The sequence below is a fragment of the Entamoeba histolytica genome, genomic scaffold (assembly GCF_000208925.1).
Source record: "Entamoeba histolytica HM-1:IMSS scf_1104750518505 genomic scaffold, whole genome shotgun sequence".
Classification (NCBI taxonomy): domain Eukaryota; phylum Evosea; order Mastigamoebida; family Endamoebidae; genus Entamoeba; species Entamoeba histolytica.
The window spans coordinates 16,547-37,031 of record NW_001914959.1 but is presented as its reverse complement, the minus strand read 5'-3'; the positions used below and the strand labels follow the sequence as shown (position 1 = coordinate 37,031).

The window sequence follows — 20,485 nt, the reverse complement described above, 5'->3', positions numbered from 1 at the left end:
GGAAATCAAGGAAATTACCAGCTCTTTTACCAGCTTTTTCTACTTGATCATTTGAGCTGAATACTTTATATAAAGCAGCAACGTATGTCATAACTGATCTTTCATCTGGTCTTGGCATATTAACAATATCATCAACATCAAGTAATTTTGGAATACCAAGTTCTTTTTCTGCAACATCAAATGCTTTTTCTAAATTAGCTCTATCATCTTCTCCAACTGTTTCCCAATCTAATAAATCTGGTCTATGTCTATGAATAAGAGCACAGAAAACTTTTCCATCCTTAAATGATTCTGAAAAGTTTTCTACTTTAACTGGATATGGTTCACATTTCTTTTGACACCATAATAATAATCCTTGTTTAGCACTTAATCCTTCTGCTGAAAGTTCTGAAATAGCAAATCTTAAAATAAGTGTCCAAACAAGTCCAAGTGTTAATTTAACATTTCCATCAACAATATCAGTTGGTCCAATACCTGTTAATTTAACATCTCTTGATTGAATAAATCTTAATGCTTTATCCAAATTTTCTGTCATTTGAATTCTCATTTTTGGATTAGTAACACATTTAATAGTTGTTTCTCCAATAATTTCTAAAAGTGCACATAACTCTACTCCATTCTTAAAGTCAGTAGTAACATCATTAATTTTTCTTCCTTTTTTTGCAAGATGCATATTGACCCATTTAGTAAAGGTCTTAATTTGTACTTTTTCCCATTGAGCAACTAACTCACTATCAGCCATATTTTTTTTACCTTTTTAAGATTATTTCTTTCACCTTTTTATTTCAAGTTCTCACTACGCAAAACTCTAATCTCATTATTCTCAAAAAAATCTTTTTCTCCTCTTCTTTTTTTGTCTTCTTTTCTTTTCATTTGTCTTTTTATTGTTTAATTGTTATCACGTCAACAATTATATCTTTAAAAATTAATATTTTGAAATTTATTTGATTATTTTGTCAGTTAAAAAGAAAGGAGAAAAGCTTCAAAGATTTTTATCATTTTATTTGGTCAAACTTAAAGTAACTTCATATTTTATACAATAAGAAATATTATTTATTAAAAAAAAATAATCAGGAGATTCATTTGTGTCAAATTATTTAATCAAATCCAAAACGGTTTGATCTATTTCTAGATTTTTGTTTACTTCCTTTTCATGATTTGTGATAATCTTTAGTATCATATTTAGTTAAAGGTCAAAGAGTTTTTGTGAGTCTAACAGGCAATATATTCTCCAAAAGTTTTGAGAAAGAAGATGTTCATTGATTTGAAATGAATAAATTAAAAAGAGTGATAAGTTTTAAGTATGTAACAAGACAGGTAATATATATTATTAATGCTTGGAGAGTTAAAAACAAGTTTTAGTTATTTGGTTTGGACTAATAATAGGTTGATATTCTTTTTTTTAAGAAAAATAACATAAACATTTTATTTGATAAAATAATTCTAAAATAACACTTATTTTTTAAGAAAAAAAGGATAAAATTAAAAACAAAATTACATTTCAAATAAACCAAATAAATGTTTTAAAATTTTATTCTTTGATAAAAATAGAATTTTAATTTATTTTAAAGACTAATAAGAAAAAATAACAAAAATATAGTTTAATTCTTATAATATTTTTCGTATAAATAAATCAATATAATGAAACGATTGTTTTTTGTAGGTAAGTCATGTTAAAATCTCTTTTTTCATAAGAAAAAAATCAAAAAAAATTTGAATATATCAATGTATTGAGTAATTTATTTTGGATATTTCAAATTAAAAATATGAAAAAGATCGAATGTGACACATCTGAAACATTACACCAAGATTAATACAATTCATGTTTTGACACTCTCAGTTATTATCTGGTTATGATAGTGTATTTGAATTAGAAATATATTATTTAATATTGTAAATTGTTGAGCAAGATATTATGATAGAATATTAAATTGTTGTAATATAAGAATTGGTATTTAATAATAAAGAAATTAAGAAATATATGAAGGTATTAATTAAGAAAAAGGATTTGCTAAATTGTGGTTAATTCCAAAGGAATTAAACATAATAATATAGTAGGAATGAAATACTCTCTTCTCTCATTCATAAAAAAAAAAAAAAGAAATCAATTATGATTAACCTTATTTTTTAGGTTTTCATCATGTTGAGAAGTGAGCGAATCAGTTTCTTCAACACGCTTTATTTCTATTGAAATAAAGTTTTTGCAAGCATGCTCGACTTAAATGGTTCCTCATTTAAGTTGCTGCCTGATTTTTATTTTGATTTTAATGAGTAATATAATATTTCTCATTCTTTATATTGTTGTTTTAAGGAGAGTATATCCATAACATACTGTTATAGCTCATCTCCTTTTACCTTCGACACCCCTTAAAGAAACCCTATTCCTTGATAATATCCTTATGTTTAATTTTTGTGCAACCATATCAATTATATATGCGTCTTCTTTAATAAATGATAATTCTTAATACGTAATACCTCCTTAGTAAATAATAATCCTTATAATTAATAATGAATAACAATACACGTTAATGAATAATAATCTTTTATAATAATCACTTCTAATAAATATTAATAACAATAAACAGTTAGTGTTGAATAGATATTATCTCACCAAAGGCACGTCATGACCAGACGATAACTGGGAGATTCGAAGCATGGGATTATTTTAGGGTTTCATGTGGTGTCTCTGACGTGCCATCTTCGAATCTTCTCTTCTCTCATTCATAAAATAAAGAAAAAAGGAAAAAGAAAATGTTTAAAATTAAGATAGAAAATAAACAAAAGGTTAAAAAGAAGAATTAAGAAGAAGGATGAGAAGACATTAATAAGAAAAAATAAAGCAAAGAAGTGATTTTCTCATTTTGCAAGAAAAACATAAATGATAAGTTAAAGAAAAAGATTACTCTTTTTTTAAACAGCTCAAGAATGGGATTGTTCTCTTCTGAGGAATGAAGAATAGATGAAATTTCTATTAATACTTAATTAATTGATTATTATTTATTACAAATTAAACATGAAAAGAGTAAACAGAAAAGATTTTTGCTAAATAAAATGTTTAACAAACAACTCTTAAAAGAAATTTTTTAAATAACTGAAAATAATAATATAAGTTATAATGCAACAAGATGGCTTTTTGATTGAAACTTTTGAGTCGTTTGCAGAAGCTTTCTGTAATATACCACAGCACAAAAGAGAGCCTAACCCCATTGACAATTATCTCAATGTTCCAGTGTGGGACTACAACTACACTGAACAAGGAATCGTTAAACTAACAAAACAAATAAAGCTCCACGATGGGGTTTTATATGATTCCTTGACTGTGCTAGAGTTGATATTTCAATTACAAGCTAAAGTACAAATACAGTGCCAGGGAATATGGTATAAAGTCATAGTGAAGAAGATTATTGAGGAGTTATATGATTATTTTATATTTCTTCTAGATTCACCATTGCATCATGGAGAAGAAATTATCATGTTACAGCCACCATTTGCTTAAACAGGGGTGTGTAAAAATATTTTCTTTTTCTTTTTTTTTTATTTCGTTGTTTTTAAAGTACAATATAAGTAATATTATGATAGAAAAAGAGAGCATTGAAGAAAATAAAATATTCACTTGTCAATATGAAGAAAATTCAATTGTAGATATGTCTACTTAATTTCTCTGGTTTTTTACATTCAATAAAATTAAATATAAAATTTATAAATGAAATATTATTGAATGAGGTATTTCTCATATCTTATTACCATTTAAAAATATAAATAAAAATAATATAATTAAAAAGAAATTAAAATAGTTGTAAAAAAATTTATTTGTTTAACAATTTAATGTTGTAATAATTCAATTTCCTACAATAATATAATATGTTTATTAAATTTTATTATTAATTCACACTACAATAAAAATACGCTTTATAATGGAAATTGATAATATTAATAAGTGGTATTTTTAGGTTTTTAGAAAAAGAAGTAGGTTAATAATATTTAATTAATAATTTTACTTTTTTCTATTATATTAAAAAATGAACAAAGTTAGAACAACATTCACACTAAAAAATTGTTTGCAAATTTAATACTTTTTTTTTTCATTTTGTTCGTAAAAAGAAAAATAATTTAAAAAAGTAAATTTGAGTAAAATAAAAGTGAAATTGGAGCATGTTTAAAAGAAGAATAAAATAATTAGTAACATTAAAAGAGAAATTAAAAATATAGTTTAAATATAGTTTACTTTAAATACTTTTTGAAAAATGAAAAAGTCTTTATTTAGAACCATTTGAATTTGTAGTGAGTCTGTGATAATAATTTCCTTTTATTTTCACTATTTAAACACCCCCAAACAGTTTGTTATCATTCGATGAATACAGCTTTATTACTCTTATTCATTTCATTTGCTTTCTCAAAAGACTTAATTGCTACAATTACTAAGGATGGTGATGGAAACACAGTTATGTTCACTAAACTTGAATTTGAAAAATGTTATTATACCTCTGCAGTAAGCTCAATGTATTTAACACATGATGGTGATTCTGTAACTTGTACAACATATTTAGCTAGTTCTGATTGTACTGGATCAGTTACAGCTAGTGTTACTGCTGATCTTAATGATGATAAAATCAAGAAAGCTATTTGTTCAGGTTCTGGAGATAATGAAGAATGTAGTGTTGAAATTAAAAGAGCACCAAGACATAATGGATTCCAAAGTATTATTCTAGATGATTCAGATTGTTCACATAGAGATAATACTCAAAGACTTTATGTTACTAAAAGAAAGTATCAATGTGGCAATAATGGAACTTATTGCAGATATAAAGAAGAAGATGATGTTATGTACCTTGATAAATATCCAAATGACAAGATGAAAAATGATGAAAGAATTTCTCACGATAAAGCATGGGAATGTGATAAATGTTCAGTTGGATTTATGTATCAATGTGGTGCAGTTTCAACTTTCATTGTTTCTGCTCTTTTCATTTTTGCACTTCTTTTCTAATTGCACTTTCTTTAATTGAAAGTTTTTAAAAAATATTTTTAAGTAAATTAAATTTATTTTAATAAATAATTTTTTAAAAATACTTATGATGGTGTCATCAAATGTATCAAAATGTTTGAATTTATTAATATTTATTAATATAACATTTATATTATTTTATTTATTACATATTTCTTTTAATGGATTTTATTCAAACTGAAATATTTCTTCTTTTTTATTTCTTTTTCTTCTTCTTCTTCTTTTGTTTAATCCATTTTTAATAATTTAGATGAAATTATATTATATTTATATGTTATTTGTGTCAATATAACTCAAAGAAATGGAATTTGGTAGAAACTAATGTAAAACATAGAAATACTACGTTATCAAAAATAACGAAATGACTTTTATAAATTTATTATACATAACAAAACAACTATTATTTTTGATTCTCAAAAGTATAGTTATATTTCAATAAAGTATTATGATTATTTATAACTAAAATTATTAAAGATGTAATAAGTTGAAAAAGGATTTTAATGTTTATAAAAATAATAACATAAATAAGTTGATGTATTTTATCATTTCTTTATTTGTTTATTATTCTTATTTCTATTATTTTATTCATTTGATTCATAATGATTTAATTCAATGAAATAATACAAATAAATTGTTTATTCATTGTATCTTATTTCTCTTTCTTTCTTATTTATTAAAAACACCATCATTGGGTGTGAATATTTCAAATGAAATAAAATAAATCAACATTGAATTATCTCCATTTTTAATTCACCATTTCATTCATTGGCAGATGAATGAAATGTTCATATTCTTCATTGATTTGTTTTTATTCTTTTTTATTTCATTTTCAATTAAACAAGATTGAATCATTTCATTTCAATTACTATGATTCGTTTTGGTGTGAAAAGATTTGGATATTGTTTTCCACAAAGTGCATTTGATATTTCTTCATATGAAAATGAGCGTTGATTACAAAATGATATTGTTTTATAATTTTCTTTATAAACAATAATATCTCTCCATCCAAATTCAAACAAACAATTATCTGTTTGATTAAATAAATAAAATGCATATTGTGGGAATATAATATCAAATTTCATCATTCCTTCAATTCTTCCATTTGACTCTAATGAAAATAAAAATGCATTTGAATCATATATCCATTCACCAACTTTATCAATTTTAGAATTAACATATCCTCCAAATTTATTTCCTTGTTCATCTTCAATAATAATTATTATATCTTCTTTATTATTTATTCTTTGATCAAATACTGATGTATTAACTATCTAATCATCTTTATCTGAATCAAATAGTATATTTCCTACTTTTCTATTTGTTCATTCTTCTAGTTGTTTTATATATTTTGTATCAAAAGGTATTTTGTTTGGAGAAATAATTGGAACATTGTGTGGTTGTTTTGCTACATTGTTGTAGGGTTGTTCTTCTATTGGATTGTTGTTGGATGGATTGTTCTTTTCTTTCTTGTTATTTTCTATTTCATCTTTTATCTTCTGAAGATATTTCTTTGTAATTTCCTCTTTTATCAATTCTTTTATAACTTCATCATTAATTGTGCAATCATTGTTTGTTTTCTTCATTTTCTCTATTAAATACCTTTGTACTTCTATATTTAATGTATTGTTTTCTTTTTGAATGTCATTCCTTTCAAGTTCTTTTCTTGTTTTTTCATTATCTTCTTTTATTCTTCTTAGTTGTTCACTAACTTCTTCTTCATTCTTATTAACAATCTTAGAAATCTCTTGCATTATTGTGTTTTGTGTTAACATTAATTCCATGTTAGTCTCTAAGCTACTAATTCTTAATTCTTGGTTTTGTATTATCTTTTCTATCTCTGTACGATATTTATCTAAATGAACAAGCTCTTCAACTGCTTGTGTTATTGTTTTGATATTTTCTTGGTTTTCCATTGTGTTGGTGTGTGTTTTGTATTTAAATTAAAACTAATAATTTTATTTATATATTAATAGTTCATAAACTATTAATTATAGTTTTTTCATTATTTTAATAATATCAATTAAAAATAGAATTGGTTTATTGAAATTGAAATTATTTGGATTTTAACTTTTATTCGTTTTTTTATTAAGTCTAAAATGAAAATGTATTAAATTGTGTTTCATGAAATATTGATTATTCTACTCCATTTTGTTCATTTGAGTATATTTCATTAAATTGAACAAACTGTTCATAATGTATTTTTACATTCATACATTTCATCTCATTTATTCTTTTATCATTTCATATTCATTATTTCATTATAAAATCCTTTTCCAATGCAGGAAATACAACAAATTTTATTGTAATGGCTATTGTGTAAAGTTCTTGAGTCTTGTAAAGAAAAACAAACATGTCATCGAAATCCAAGGTCATACAATAAAAAAAAGAAATGTCAATAACAATAAATGGCATAACAACAATAGTAATAAAGGTAAACGAAATACAAAGGAAAAATTGATTAGAAGACGAAAAATACAAAGAAAAACAAATAAGAAATAAGGTAAATACAATAATAATAAAGATTATACAAATAACAAATATAAATGGCTAACAATAAATGAGATACATGAAAGAATAAAAAGAATAACAAGTGAATGAAACAAAGGAGAATACGAAGAAATACTCAAAAAGTAAGAAGATAAAAGAAAAGGAATGTATGATATGCTTCAAGAAGTATATTCAATCAAAAAGAATAAGATAAATGAATAAAGTAAAGAAGAAATTAAGAAAAAAACAAAAGACATTGAAGAAAAAGACATTAAAACAAATGAAGAAGAAATTAAAAACAAAAATACAATTAAAGAAATGAATGAAAGATGTAAAATTTCAAGAATAATAAATAGCAAACAAATTATAATGAAAATACAAGAGGAAATACAACAAAAGAAAGAAATAGAATTTTAATTGAAGTGATGTATTGTTTTGCAATTAATTGGTTAAATAAGAAATTATATAAGAAATTATGATGGGAACAAATAGAAAGTGTAATAAAAGTGACAAACATTAATGTAAATAACGAAAATGAATATATTAAATATATTAAAATATCACATAAAATAAAAGAAAATACTAAACAATACATTAAAATGAAAGTAAATGATATAATAGAAGGAAGAGTGTAATTCAATAATAAAAAACATCATATTAAAGAATAACTCTACTGAAATTGATGAAGAATACCTTAGCACTCTCATCAATAAAATAAAAGAAATGAAAGTAGAAAAATGTACAAACATTAATTACTACTGGAAAAGAAAAGAAGCTGACTGATTAATAATGGAAATTAATAATAGATTGGATAATGTCAGGAAGCAGAATGGATGATATGCAAGATGATATGAAGAAGATTTCAATGATTATGCACCTCTATCTCCAAAATAAAATAATAAGAGACAAATTTGATGAAATAAAAGAAATCCTAAAGAAAATAAATAGACTAGAAGATTTATTCAAGGAAATTGTACAGAATAAAGTGCAACATGAAATTAAAAGAATATAATGAAGAATGAATAAAAGTCAAAGCACTAGAAAGAATAAAGTACCTAAAATATATGATGACAATGAATAAAGAAAGAATTAAATTTAATAAGGAAGAAAGGGTCAGAATTAATACAAATAAAATCATGTTTGATTCTAACAAGAAAATTAGAATAAGGAAGAAAGACCCAAAAAATGAAATATACGCAAATAACGATATTACTTTAGAATATTGGAAATCGTTATATGAAACACAGGTGATATTAAATAAAGAGAATTGGAAAATAAAACAAATCACCATATTGAATGAAAGATATAGAAATTATGATAATGTCATAATAACAATAAATGAATTAAATTTAAGTATAATGAGAATAAGTAACTGGAAAGCACAATGAATAGACACTATATATGGGTATTATTGGAAAAGGATGTCATCATCAAGAGAAATCATTCTCAGTATCTTCAATGAATGGTTGAACTTCCCTGAAAACATCTCATTAGACATGGTAAGTGGAAGAACTTTACTAATCCACAAAGGAGGTGATAGGAATGATGTCACTAATTATCGTCATATCAGTTGTACAAATGTAATTATGAAAGTATTTACCTCCATATTAAAAGAAAAGATTCACAGAAGACTTAACATGAATAGTGAATCATTGAAAATTAGTAAAAATCAACTGGGATATAAGTTACAATCTTTAGCTGCTAAAGAAGGAATAATTAATAGTTATATGTTAAAGCAGCAGAAAGAAGAGAAATACCCAAAATATGTGGAGTCATATTATGACATTAAGAAAGCATATGACACAGTAAACCACGAATGGGTAATTGAATCATTAAAATATTTTAATGTAGAGGGAGTCATCATTGACATGATTGAAAGTATGATGACTAGATTGAAGATATTCATAGGTTATAAATTTAATGAATATCTATGATGATTAAATTAAATAGAGGAATTTTACAAATGATTCATTATCAAATCTACTCTTCATCATACAGATGAATGTAATTTCTCAAATCATCGAAGAGAAATTCCCAAAAGCAAATCACACATTATATATTGATGATTTGAGAATAATGACGGAAAGTAGTGAAGAAATGGGAATAATCCACTGTGAAATTAAAGAAATAAAAAGTTACATAGGGATGGAAATGAATGAGAAAAAATCAGGAATGGTATTAAAAAACATTAAGGAAATACCAGATGGAATGCAGAACATCCCAGTCATTGAAGGTGAGGACTTGTATAAATACTTAGGAATATGGCAGTCCGACGAAATTGATGACACCTTCAATTGTAAAACCATCAAAGAAAAAATGAATCAGAAAAAGGAAGAAATAAACAGTGATGAAAGTAGTAATAGAAGATATATTACTAGAATAAACACGGAAGTAATCAATATCTTCAGATATTCAGCATCAGTTGTAAATTGGAAAATCACTGACCTAGATAAAATTGATTTGGAGATAAGAAAATATTTAAGAAAGGCAAAATACAATGGTGAAACTCCAAAGATAGGTTGTATGTCATTATAGAAGAAATAGGTGAAGGATTAATAAATATAAATGATGAATATGTTATTGAATTAGTAAGAACAGTGATGTACTACTGTACCAGAGAATGTGAAATTGGAAATAACATATTAGATAGATGGTACAGTAAGAAAGGAATGTGGAATAGAATTCAAAACACTAATTCATAAAATAAATGAAACAAAAATAGAAGAAATAATAAATGAATTTATTGAAAAGAAAAAAGAAAAAGAAGTAGTAGTAGAAATAAAAAATAATGATAAATACATCAAAAAATGGAAGTGTCATCAAATTAGTGGATATTTTAGAAGATGGTTTGAGTCAAAAGGAGTAGATAAAACTACTACAGTGAAAGCATGGAAGTCAATCAATATTAAAAGAATGCATTTCTCAAATTAACTAAAATGCAAGATGGAGCAATATTTTGTAGGTATAGAAAAACAAAAATAATGAAAAATGAAAGATTGAAATACTACACACTTTGTAAAGACAAGATAACAACAGTATAACATATTCTACTATCTTGTATTTCTAATAATAAATATTAAGTAAATAAAATAAAGAAGAAAAATAAATAATTTAAAAATCAAATAAAAGAAATACAAACAAAGAAAATATAAAAGATACAGATAATAAAAATATAGAGTCATATTCAAAGAGTTTCATGAAAATAAAAGAAATGGTATTGATTTAAATATAAAATATCAGAAAATATAATGAATAAGTATCAACTAATTACAAATGAAAATAAATATAAATTGTTAAGAAAGAAAATATAAGAAAATAATACAAATAAAGAAACAGAATATGCTATAAATGAAAAATAAAGAAAATAAGAAAGAAAAGAATAAAATAGAAAGAATAAAATATTAATCAAATGGATAATATACAAATAATTTAATAAATCAGATAAATTAATTGAATATTCGTATTTCAAATGAATAATTAAATAAAACAGAAAGATAAATTAAAAATTCATAATTGAAAATGACATTAAAGAGAAATAACAAAATTCACAACAACTACATTTCAATGATAAATATGAAATAAATTAATAATAGTAAGAGAAATACATCTCAATACATTAATTACAATACATTCAATATAAAAAGATGAAATGAAATAATGAAAGAATAGATAATGACAAAATAAAATACGTGAGTTATAGAATAAAATAACAATTCATTGTAATAATTAAAAGAGAAAGAAATAAAGAATAAAATAGAAAAGAAGAAAAATGAATAAATAGAAGAAGAATAACAATCACATAGAATGAAATTCAATCAATTATAGAAAATGAATAAAATGAAGAATAACATCCAAATAAAGTAAAAAAGAGTAATAAAACGAATATAAAATAAACAAATGAAATGTATTTAATTCAAACAATTTATAACACAATGACATTTACAAATATAAAATGAGATAAATAAGAAATAATAGAAATACATGATATAAATGATCTAACAATATAAAAGAAATAAAGTATAAATAAAGTATAATAATAAAATGAATGCAAGAAGATGTTTAAAAACAAATAAAACAAAGAATAATAAGAATATAAAATAAGAAATATAAAACAACAAATTATAATGTAGTAATAAAGAAATAATAACAATAAAGTATCAACAACTCATGAAGAATAAGTAGAAAAAAAATAAATAAATATAATTAAAAGCATAAAAATAAAAGAAGAAAATAAACAAACATATATATCAAAATATAATATAGTTATTTAATTCGATTGATACATATTCAAAAACAAAGAAATAGAATTAAAAGAAATAAATCTTACCATTAATGAAATAATAAACATAAAAGGAAATAATAAATACTGAAAAGAAACAATAAATAGAAAATTATTCTTAAATAATACAAATTAATGACTCTTTAATTATGAATTGAATCAATTTGAATTGAATAATGGTTTAAACTATTGAATAAGGGTTATTTATAATATTGATAATTTATTGTTTCTTTTTCATTTTTATATATTCAAATGAATAATACAACTAATAAACGAATAAGAATAATGAATCATTTTAATTCATTTATATGAATATTTCATTTATTTATATTTTGATTTATTGCGTTGACTCAGTTGATACAATATTTTATTCTTTATTACTTTACAAATTAGATTGTTTTATTATTCATTTTTAATGTTATAATAACTCTCTTCTTTTTGAAATATCATTCAACACAATTTCATAAACAAAAATGACTATGAATAACAAATATCAAACATCATTAAATTGAGGTAAATAATCAACTCAATAATATTAATAATATTAAAATAAATAAAATGAATATTATATTTAATGAACGACAATATAGAATGATGTTATATTCTTCATTTCATTACTTAAATAAAATACAAATCTAATTAGTAAAAATAAAGAATTGGTTATTCCAGTTGAATATGAATAAGTTAATCTTCATACAATTAAGAAATTTACATGAAAACAATAACAACTTAACTATTTTAATCAGACAATCTCTACTCTAACTTTTTAACAAGACTTTTTTAAAGATGTATAAATTAATATAAAAATAATATTAACAAAATTGAGTTTTATTTTTATATGTTTATTTCGATAAGATGATAATTATTGAAAAAAATGAATTAATGCATTTATTTTCATACTGAAGTACTTCTAACTAAATTTTGTCTATTACCTCTTGCTGAAACAACTCTTTCAGTGTTTTTATTGGATGGTGATTGGTTATTTGAATGTATTACTGGGGAAATTGATGTTGTGGGTGTTAAATTTCTTTCACCAACTCCTGTCTCTAATGTGTTTGTTCTTTGTAATACACTCTTTTTATGTTTCATCTCTTGTTTGTGTCTCAGTCTTCTATTTTTACCAGGTTGCATAAATACATTACTCATGCTCTGTCCATTTTTGTAAAAGTCTTTTGTTACTTGAAATCCCTCTTTTATTTTATCAATATCTATTCCACTAGTAGATGGATTAACACCTAAGAATTGTCCAACGTTATCAGTTACTTTATTTTTAAGCATATCTGTTTTTTCATTAACTTTTTCTGCTAAGTACTCTTTTGCAGCTCTTCCAACTATTCCTGACATACCCTTTCCAACAAGTCTATTTCCTAATAACATTCCCCCATCTATAACTTTTCCACCTCCTGAAACTATTCTATTTCCAAAAGCAACAGTAGCAGCTTTGCCTGCAAGTGCACCAACTCCATTTGCAAGAAGTTTCTTTCCTTCATCTTTGGCATTTTGTATTATTACTTCTTTCATTAATCTTACTTTCTCTTCAGGCGTTCCTTCTTGGTTTTGGTATTGTTTAGACAACCCCGTAGCGTATCTAGTTATACTTGCTGCTCCACGTGCACCTAAGTTAATAGCACGCGCTCCTTTCGCTGCTCCATTGATTGCTCCTACAGCTAAACGTCCATATTTTCCTCTAATTCCTGGTCCAACAATATTAGTGAACCTTGCAACTGGTTCAAGAACATTTGCGGCTTTTCCTGCAATATCTCCAATTCTATCCATTCGTTGTGAAATCGTGTCTCCATTTTCTGCAAGATATTTTGTCTCTTTATCAATGGCGCTGATTGCCCCTGTCTGAAGAGACCCAATTGCTCCTTCAGCCAATTTCTTAGTCAATTGTATGCCTGGTAAATCGTCTTCCATCATAAAGTCATCTCCTTCAAGATAATCCATAAATGTTTCATCTTCATCGAAAGAATCTCCTCTATAATCTTCTTTGTCTTCTAATTCTGATAATGCTTCAAAGTCATTTGTTGAATAAAGATGACCTGCAACAACAGAAATTATTGTTAAAATATTTATCAGAGCTATCATCCGTCCTATTATAAAAAATATATTTAAGTTCCTTTCTTTTCATTTATATAGTGGTTTCTTACTTGTTATTCTTTGTTACAGTATATCTCTTACTCTTTTTATTATTTATTATTTATTTTCTTTTTTTCTATCTCATCTATTTCGATACTACATTTTCATTTTTGTTCTTGTTTGTTTTAATTAGTTATTTCTATCGTCATTATTTAATAACATATTCTTTCTTTTTGTTTAATTTTTGTCTTGTACTTCCTTTATTTTGTTTATATGGTAGTTCTTCTCTATTTCAAGAAGTTTTCTTGTTGTTTCTTATTTTTGGTTTTTTTTTAAATTCAATACTGTCAAATGTTAGTTGTTTCATACATTCTTTTAAACAACTCTTCTATGACTTTATTTTTGTCTTATTACTTTATGTCACTTTTAAACAATCTTATGGTTAAATAAATGATTTATGTCTTTGAAGTTTCATGAATTATACTTTAACTACTAAAAACATAATATAAAAATCATCATACTTCTTGCTTTTCATAGGCAAATATTTTAAATCTTAATACCTATTAAACACATTTAACTTATTTCTAATTTTAACAAAATATTATATTAATATGAGTAGAACCACAACTAAGCAATGCTTTAATTTACAACTCATTAAATTATTGCTTTAGTCTATATTCTGTTTAATGTTACTTGGAGGTTATTTTTGTCAATTATTTTATCATTTATATTAAACACTTGACAAGTTCCTATTTTCTTTAAACAATACTATTTTGTTCATGAAATAAAGGGTATTATTATTTAACCAATTAGTTAATTAAACTTTTAAAAAAATACAGTCTTTTCTTTTTTTAGTTAAAAGAACAAGAAATTTAACTTTTGTCTAATTTATCCATTGTCTATTTTTATTTTGGATTAACTTGTTTTTGTTGAGCAAGTCTTAGTTTCTGTGACTATTTTTACATGTTTTTCCTTTAATTATATTTTTATTTAACACAATTGGTTTGAGTTATAAAACCAATACAAAAAAGAATTAAAAATGTATGATATCAAGAAACTATTATTATTTGAGTGATATCCAGTTAAAAGAGTTGTAATAATACCTCTCAACTGTATGATTTTCGTCTACAAAGTTTCCTTCGTTGTTTTTGTTGCTTTGTTCCTATCATCAATTAGTCTCAACTATTTCTTTATATGTCAGCTATAAATAGACAGTAAAAATAATGAACAAAACTCTACTTGAATTTAATCTATATTTATCTTTAATAAAATAACAAACAAATTGAATAAAATATCTTAAAACAACTCTTGTTTAATACCACAATAAAATATTAATAAAATATTAACTATTTTTTTACAATAAAGTTCATCATAATTACTTCATTTTTATCAATATATATAAAGGTTCAATACTCAACGAATATTTTCTTAGACTATCACCACATTGAATACATTCAATAATAAATCAATACCAACAATTCAAAACACTTAAACTTAATGGTTAAACATAATAAATTAGTTTTTATTCATGAAACTTTATTTACCATTAATAATAAAATAATATTGTTCAAGTAAAAATGATAATATATCTCTGATTAAATTATACAAGAAGAGATGAAGTGAAGAATAAACAAGAGTATCAATTTTTCAATTCATAAACCTGATTAAAATTCACTAATATTAAATCTTAGAATAACGTATTTACTCAGTTTATTTTTATTTTTTATTGAATAAAAAATACATTATTCATAAAAATGAGAGAGAATAATAACATGAGTTACTTTAAAATTAATATTATATCAGAAAATAATTTGCCAATTCAATGTTTCAAATTTTTATAAAAATTAAATAGGTTTTATGCTTGACATAAAAATAAACAAAGTTATATTTATGAATAAAACTTAAATAAATATAATATCAAAGAATAACTACAATAAGAATTTAAATTTATGTTATTTTTATTAAAGAATTAATTGACAAGTAACAATACTATTTAATGTAATTCTTAAAGAATGATTAGAGGTATGTAGATAATATTGTTTAGAATTAAATAATAAAATATCATAGTTGTACACTCAACATTATTAACATCTGATTAAAGTAATAATAATCCATTTATAGGAAATCAAATTAACATAATTATTGATATTTATTTTAATGAGTCATATTTCATAAAGTGTATCTGATTCAAATCATTATTAATTTATTCTATGTTTTATCTTTTAATTTTAAAATTGATTAATACATTTCATAGGGTACGAAAATTAGCAAAGAAATAATGCATCCAAATAAATTACAAAAATGAAAAAAAGATGCAAAATAATTTGCATCATTAGATTTTTCCATTTATTATATTTTGCTCCTAAAATAAATAAAAAGTATGATAAATATACAATCTGTATTTATTTTTATGTTTATATTTTATGATCAATTGTAGCCATTTTGTATGAAATATTAATGAAATAGATGATTTGATGGATTATATTTAATTATTTGTATTTTTTATTCTTTTATTTATATGTTATTTATCTATATATTTTTATATTTATTTCTCTGTTTATATTATTTATATCATTGTATTCTTCTTATTATCTATATATTATTATATTCTTCTTATTTTATGTTTTTTATGTTTATATTATTTAGATTTTCTTATTGTTATTCTTTTCTATTTAGTTGTATTTGTTTATTCATCTTATTCATATTTTATATTCTTATCATTTATATCTATTTTCATTTTATATTTATTCTCTTTTGTTTTATATTAATATCAATTTTATCTTTTATACTTTTATTTATTATTATATCATTGACTATCATTTCTCGTTTTATTTATCATTTATTCTTATTATTCTTTTGTTTTTTCTTTATTCTATATCATATATTCATATCATTTTCATTTATATTTTATCACTTATTATATGTTATAATAATAACATAACACATATGATTGAATATATAATAAACATCATAATGAAGTTATACACATAAATAATAAACATAAAAAAGAGTAAAATATTTTGCATCATTAAATTTTGCATCATTAAATTTTGCACTTTTTTTATTTGTTGAAATAAAATTTGCATCCTTTATTTTTTCTTTCTTTTCTTCTTTTATCATCTCTTTTGTTTTATTACACTTTATCTTCTTTCTTTTTATCTTCTCTCCTTTCTACTTTTATTCTTTCTTCATATTCATCTACTTTTTACTTTCTTTTTATTCTTTTATATCATTCATTCTCTTCTTTTTCAATTATTTGCTTTTTTTCGTTGCCAATTTATTATTAAAATAGTAATGATTTGAATTATGAATTGAAATTATTATTCATTTCATTCATTGTTGTTGTTATTGTTTATGATTTATTTTATTATATTTAATGTTTATTTAATTTTGTTGAATAAATTATAAAAATGAAATGAATTTTAATTTAATATTTCATTCTATTTATTGTTGAATTTCAAAATACAATGATACATCAATATGATGAAATGAAGAATGAAATAATTGAGTCATTAAGAAATAAAATGAAAATAAAAGATAATAATAGAAAAAGAAGAGAGTATATTTAAAGAGAAAAACTTACATACATTTCATTCAATGTTTATATTTCTATTGATTATTGTAATTACTAATGCAACAGAAATTATTAACAATCCAGAAGTAATGCACACACATATGTATTCAAATAAACATAAAATAATTTACAATAAATATAATATACATTTAAAAAGTGAAGCTGAAGTGGTTAACGAAAAGAAAGAAGGAAATGATGTTGCAGAAGTACCAGTTCAAGAAATAAAAATCAATAAAGAACACGATGAAGCTGAAGAAAAGAAAAAAGGACAAAATATACCAACAGAAAATGGAGTTGAAAGTGTTGAAATGGGAAAAAAGAGTCAAGAAAATGTTAGAGAGAATGAAAATGGACAAGAAAATGGAGAAAAGACAGTCAAAGAAATACCAGAACAGAAAGAACCAAAAAAGGTTAATGAAATGGGCGATGAAGAACAAAAAAAACCATCGAAAAAAGAAGAAGTATCAAAAGAATCAGGATTAACTGAAGATGGAAAAGAAAAGAACAAAGAAGAAAAAAGTCATGTTGAAAGTGGAGAAGGAGTGAAAGGAAAAAGTGGAAATCCAGAAAGTCAGAAAGGAGAAACACCAAATGAAAAAAAGGCTGTTGGTGATGAAGAACCAAAGAAAACAAAAGGTGAAAATGATGAAACTCAGGAACAAGCCGATGACAAAAGTCAGGTCAGTAATGAAGGAAAACAGAATGGACAAACGGGTCAAGACAAAAGTAACGAAGAACAAAAGCAGAATAAACAAGGAGGAGGAAACAATGACGAAAAAGTAAATCAAGAAAAGAATAAAGGAGAAAAAGATACTAAGAAAGAAGAAGGAGAGTCAGGCACTAATAACCAAGAAAAGAAGGAAGAAAAAACTGAAGACGAAGGAGCAAAGAAGAGTGGAGATGAAAGTGATGAAACAAAAAAGAATAAAGACCAAGAAAATAAGAGTGAAGGAGGAAATGACGGAAAGAAAGATGAAACTGGAAAAGAAGAAGAGAAGAAAACCGAAGGTAATGAACCAAAGAAAGAAGAGGAAAAAGAAAATAAAGAAAAACAGAATGAACCAAAGAAAGATGAAGAAAAACCAACTAATGAAAATAAAAACCAAACAGAAAATAAAACAACAAATAGTTCTGATAATTCACAAAATAAAACTGATAATAAAACTGATGAACATAATAATCTTGACAATTCAACAAGTATATTTGTTATTCTTTCAGGAATTATCACTTTATTCTTCTTCTAATTGATTGTTATTCATTTTCATATTTTTAATGGAATAAAACATGGTTATTTAAGAGTATGTATCAATTAAAATGAAACATTAAATATTTTTATTATGATACAGTATATTCAATAACAATGTTATTTTATTATTTCATCAAAATATTTAATATTTCAATCATGTTATTAATGTTACAATAAATAACAATATCGATGAATACCAATGACAAATCAAACACATTGTTCATATACAAATTAATGAATATAAATGAAATAATAAAAGAAAATAGAAGAAGAATAAATAATAATGAATGTATTGATAATAGAGAATGAATTAAATAATAAACAATAAAATCAATGAAATATTATATATTTTATAGAGTAAATTATGAAAATATATTACTATACCAATATCATAATATTTGTAAATTAAAAATGAGTAATAAAATAAAAACAAAACATGATAATGCATTAAAATAAACATATATTACAATTATGATTATTTACTTATTAATGAATGTGCTAATAATTATTAATGTTTTATATTTAAATACAATAAAAATAAAAAAGAATATAAAATAAGAGTTGTACTATTGTATTATTACTTAAAGTAATGATAAAAAATTTTATTTAATCAAAATAAAATAATAAACAAATAATAACAAGAATGATGAAATTATTTTAAGTTTAATTGTTTTACTTTAGTAGTATACCTTGAAAAGATAACTGCATGTTTCATAGAACTATTTTGGATTAGAGAGGAGTAAGCAATAACAAGATTATTCATAATACTTTTCATGTCTTTGTCCAAATTATCTTTTTGACTTTTTAATTGAGTTAAAATATTAGTAACATCATTTAAACCATCTACATAAAACATTTCTTTTTGTTCAAACAATTTAATATCATCAACTCCTTTAAAATTATCAACAACATCTTCAAGACGTTTAAGAAGTGATTTTAACATTGCTTCTGATTCAATTAATTTTTGATGAGCATTATTCAATGTTTGGTCTCTTTTTTTCAATTCAACACGAGTATCGTTAGTTTTTCTTCTTGTACAATTATAACACCTTTTACAAATAACAACTTTAATATATTCTGCCATAGGATCTTCAATTCCCATAATTAATGTTGGTGCTATTGTTGTATGAATACTACATCCTACACAACATTTTCTCATACAAATATCACATGTAACATTCATATAATCTGCTCCATTCATTAATACATCACAAACAGGACAAATATTATTTTTTCCATTTTCTTTTCTTCCAAATAATTTACCTTTTTGTATTCTACCAATTAAACGTTCTAATCCTTTCTTAACATGTTCTTCATCTTCTTTCATTGATTCAATTACTAATTTTCTTTTTTGTTCAAATAAATCCCATTTATTTATTATAACTCCTATTTCTTGTTTATCAAGTGAATTATCTTCTTGTATTTTACAATCTTCACAAACAACATAAGGTTTTATAACTTGTTTTTTACTTGTTAAATTCTTAAACGTTGGAATAATAATTTCTAATTTGTTTTTATGTTGTTCACAATATGCTATTTTACAGACTGAACAACAACAAAAATCATCAGGATTAATAGATGTTGTTTTTGAGCATCCTGGATATGAACATATTGGTTGTCCTGTTAAAGTAAATCTTGTCTTTTTCTTTTGAACATTTGTACTTCCTTGAATTTCTTTTGTTTCAATCTTTTTTGGCTCTTGATATCTATTTAATTTCTCTTCAACAACTTTAGTTGTTCCAAATAAGGATAATGCTGCTCGTGTCGTGGTATTTACCTTATTATTATAACTACTGTCAATACTTTCAAATGAAT

The 20,485-nt window shown here is 23.3% G+C and overlaps 6 protein-coding genes across 6 annotated transcripts in view, besides 7 other annotated features; 3 read left to right on the top strand and 3 right to left on the bottom strand.

The window, feature by feature from the left end:
• Positions 1-742, bottom strand: part of EHI_146140 (alpha-actinin, putative) — a gene marked incomplete at both ends in the record, with an annotated part of 915 nt that extends 173 nt beyond the window's left edge. Inside the window, one exon of the mRNA XM_001913742.1 lies at positions 1-742. This exon is cut by the window's left edge and continues 173 nt beyond it. Coding sequence (XP_001913777.1) covers positions 1-742 — 742 coding nt within the window.
• Positions 743-1,776: 1,034 nt separating this feature from the next.
• Positions 1,777-1,949: a repeat region.
• A 137-nt stretch (positions 1,950-2,086) lies between these two features.
• Positions 2,087-2,708: a repeat region.
• A 3-nt stretch (positions 2,709-2,711) lies between these two features.
• Positions 2,712-2,997: a repeat region.
• Positions 2,998-3,115: 118 nt separating this feature from the next.
• Positions 3,116-3,496, top strand: EHI_146130 (uncharacterized protein; the record flags this gene model as incomplete). Its single annotated transcript, XM_644793.1, has 1 exon — positions 3,116-3,496. One exon carries the CDS (start codon positions 3,116-3,118, stop codon positions 3,494-3,496), a length of 381 nt encoding a protein of 126 aa, XP_649885.1.
• Positions 3,497-3,582: 86 nt separating this feature from the next.
• Positions 3,583-3,651: a repeat region.
• A 700-nt stretch (positions 3,652-4,351) lies between these two features.
• EHI_146120 (uncharacterized protein) lies at positions 4,352-4,987 on the top strand (the record flags this gene model as incomplete). The annotated part of the gene is made up of 1 exon (XM_644792.1): positions 4,352-4,987. One exon carries the CDS (start codon positions 4,352-4,354, stop codon positions 4,985-4,987), a length of 636 nt encoding a protein of 211 aa, XP_649884.1.
• Positions 4,988-7,268: 2,281 nt separating this feature from the next.
• Positions 7,269-7,898: a repeat region.
• Positions 7,862-10,581: a repeat region.
• Positions 10,324-10,581: a repeat region.
• A 2,050-nt stretch (positions 10,582-12,631) lies between these two features.
• EHI_146110 (uncharacterized protein) lies at positions 12,632-14,109 on the bottom strand. The gene has a single exon (XM_644796.2). The coding sequence runs from the start codon at positions 13,857-13,859 to the stop codon at positions 12,666-12,668; it is 1,194 nt and encodes a 397-aa protein (XP_649888.1). The 5' UTR covers positions 13,860-14,109; the 3' UTR covers positions 12,632-12,665.
• A 3,338-nt stretch (positions 14,110-17,447) lies between these two features.
• EHI_146100 (uncharacterized protein) lies at positions 17,448-18,668 on the top strand (the record flags this gene model as incomplete). The annotated part of the gene is made up of 1 exon (XM_644795.1): positions 17,448-18,668. One exon carries the CDS (start codon positions 17,448-17,450, stop codon positions 18,666-18,668), a length of 1,221 nt encoding a protein of 406 aa, XP_649887.1.
• Positions 18,669-19,322: 654 nt separating this feature from the next.
• EHI_145990 (uncharacterized protein) overlaps positions 19,323-20,485 on the bottom strand; it is a gene marked incomplete at both ends in the record, with an annotated part of 1,522 nt that continues 359 nt past the window's right edge. The window contains one exon of the mRNA XM_001913741.1: positions 19,323-20,447. Coding sequence (XP_001913776.1) covers positions 19,323-20,447 — 1,125 coding nt within the window. The remainder of the gene's footprint in view (positions 20,448-20,485) is intronic.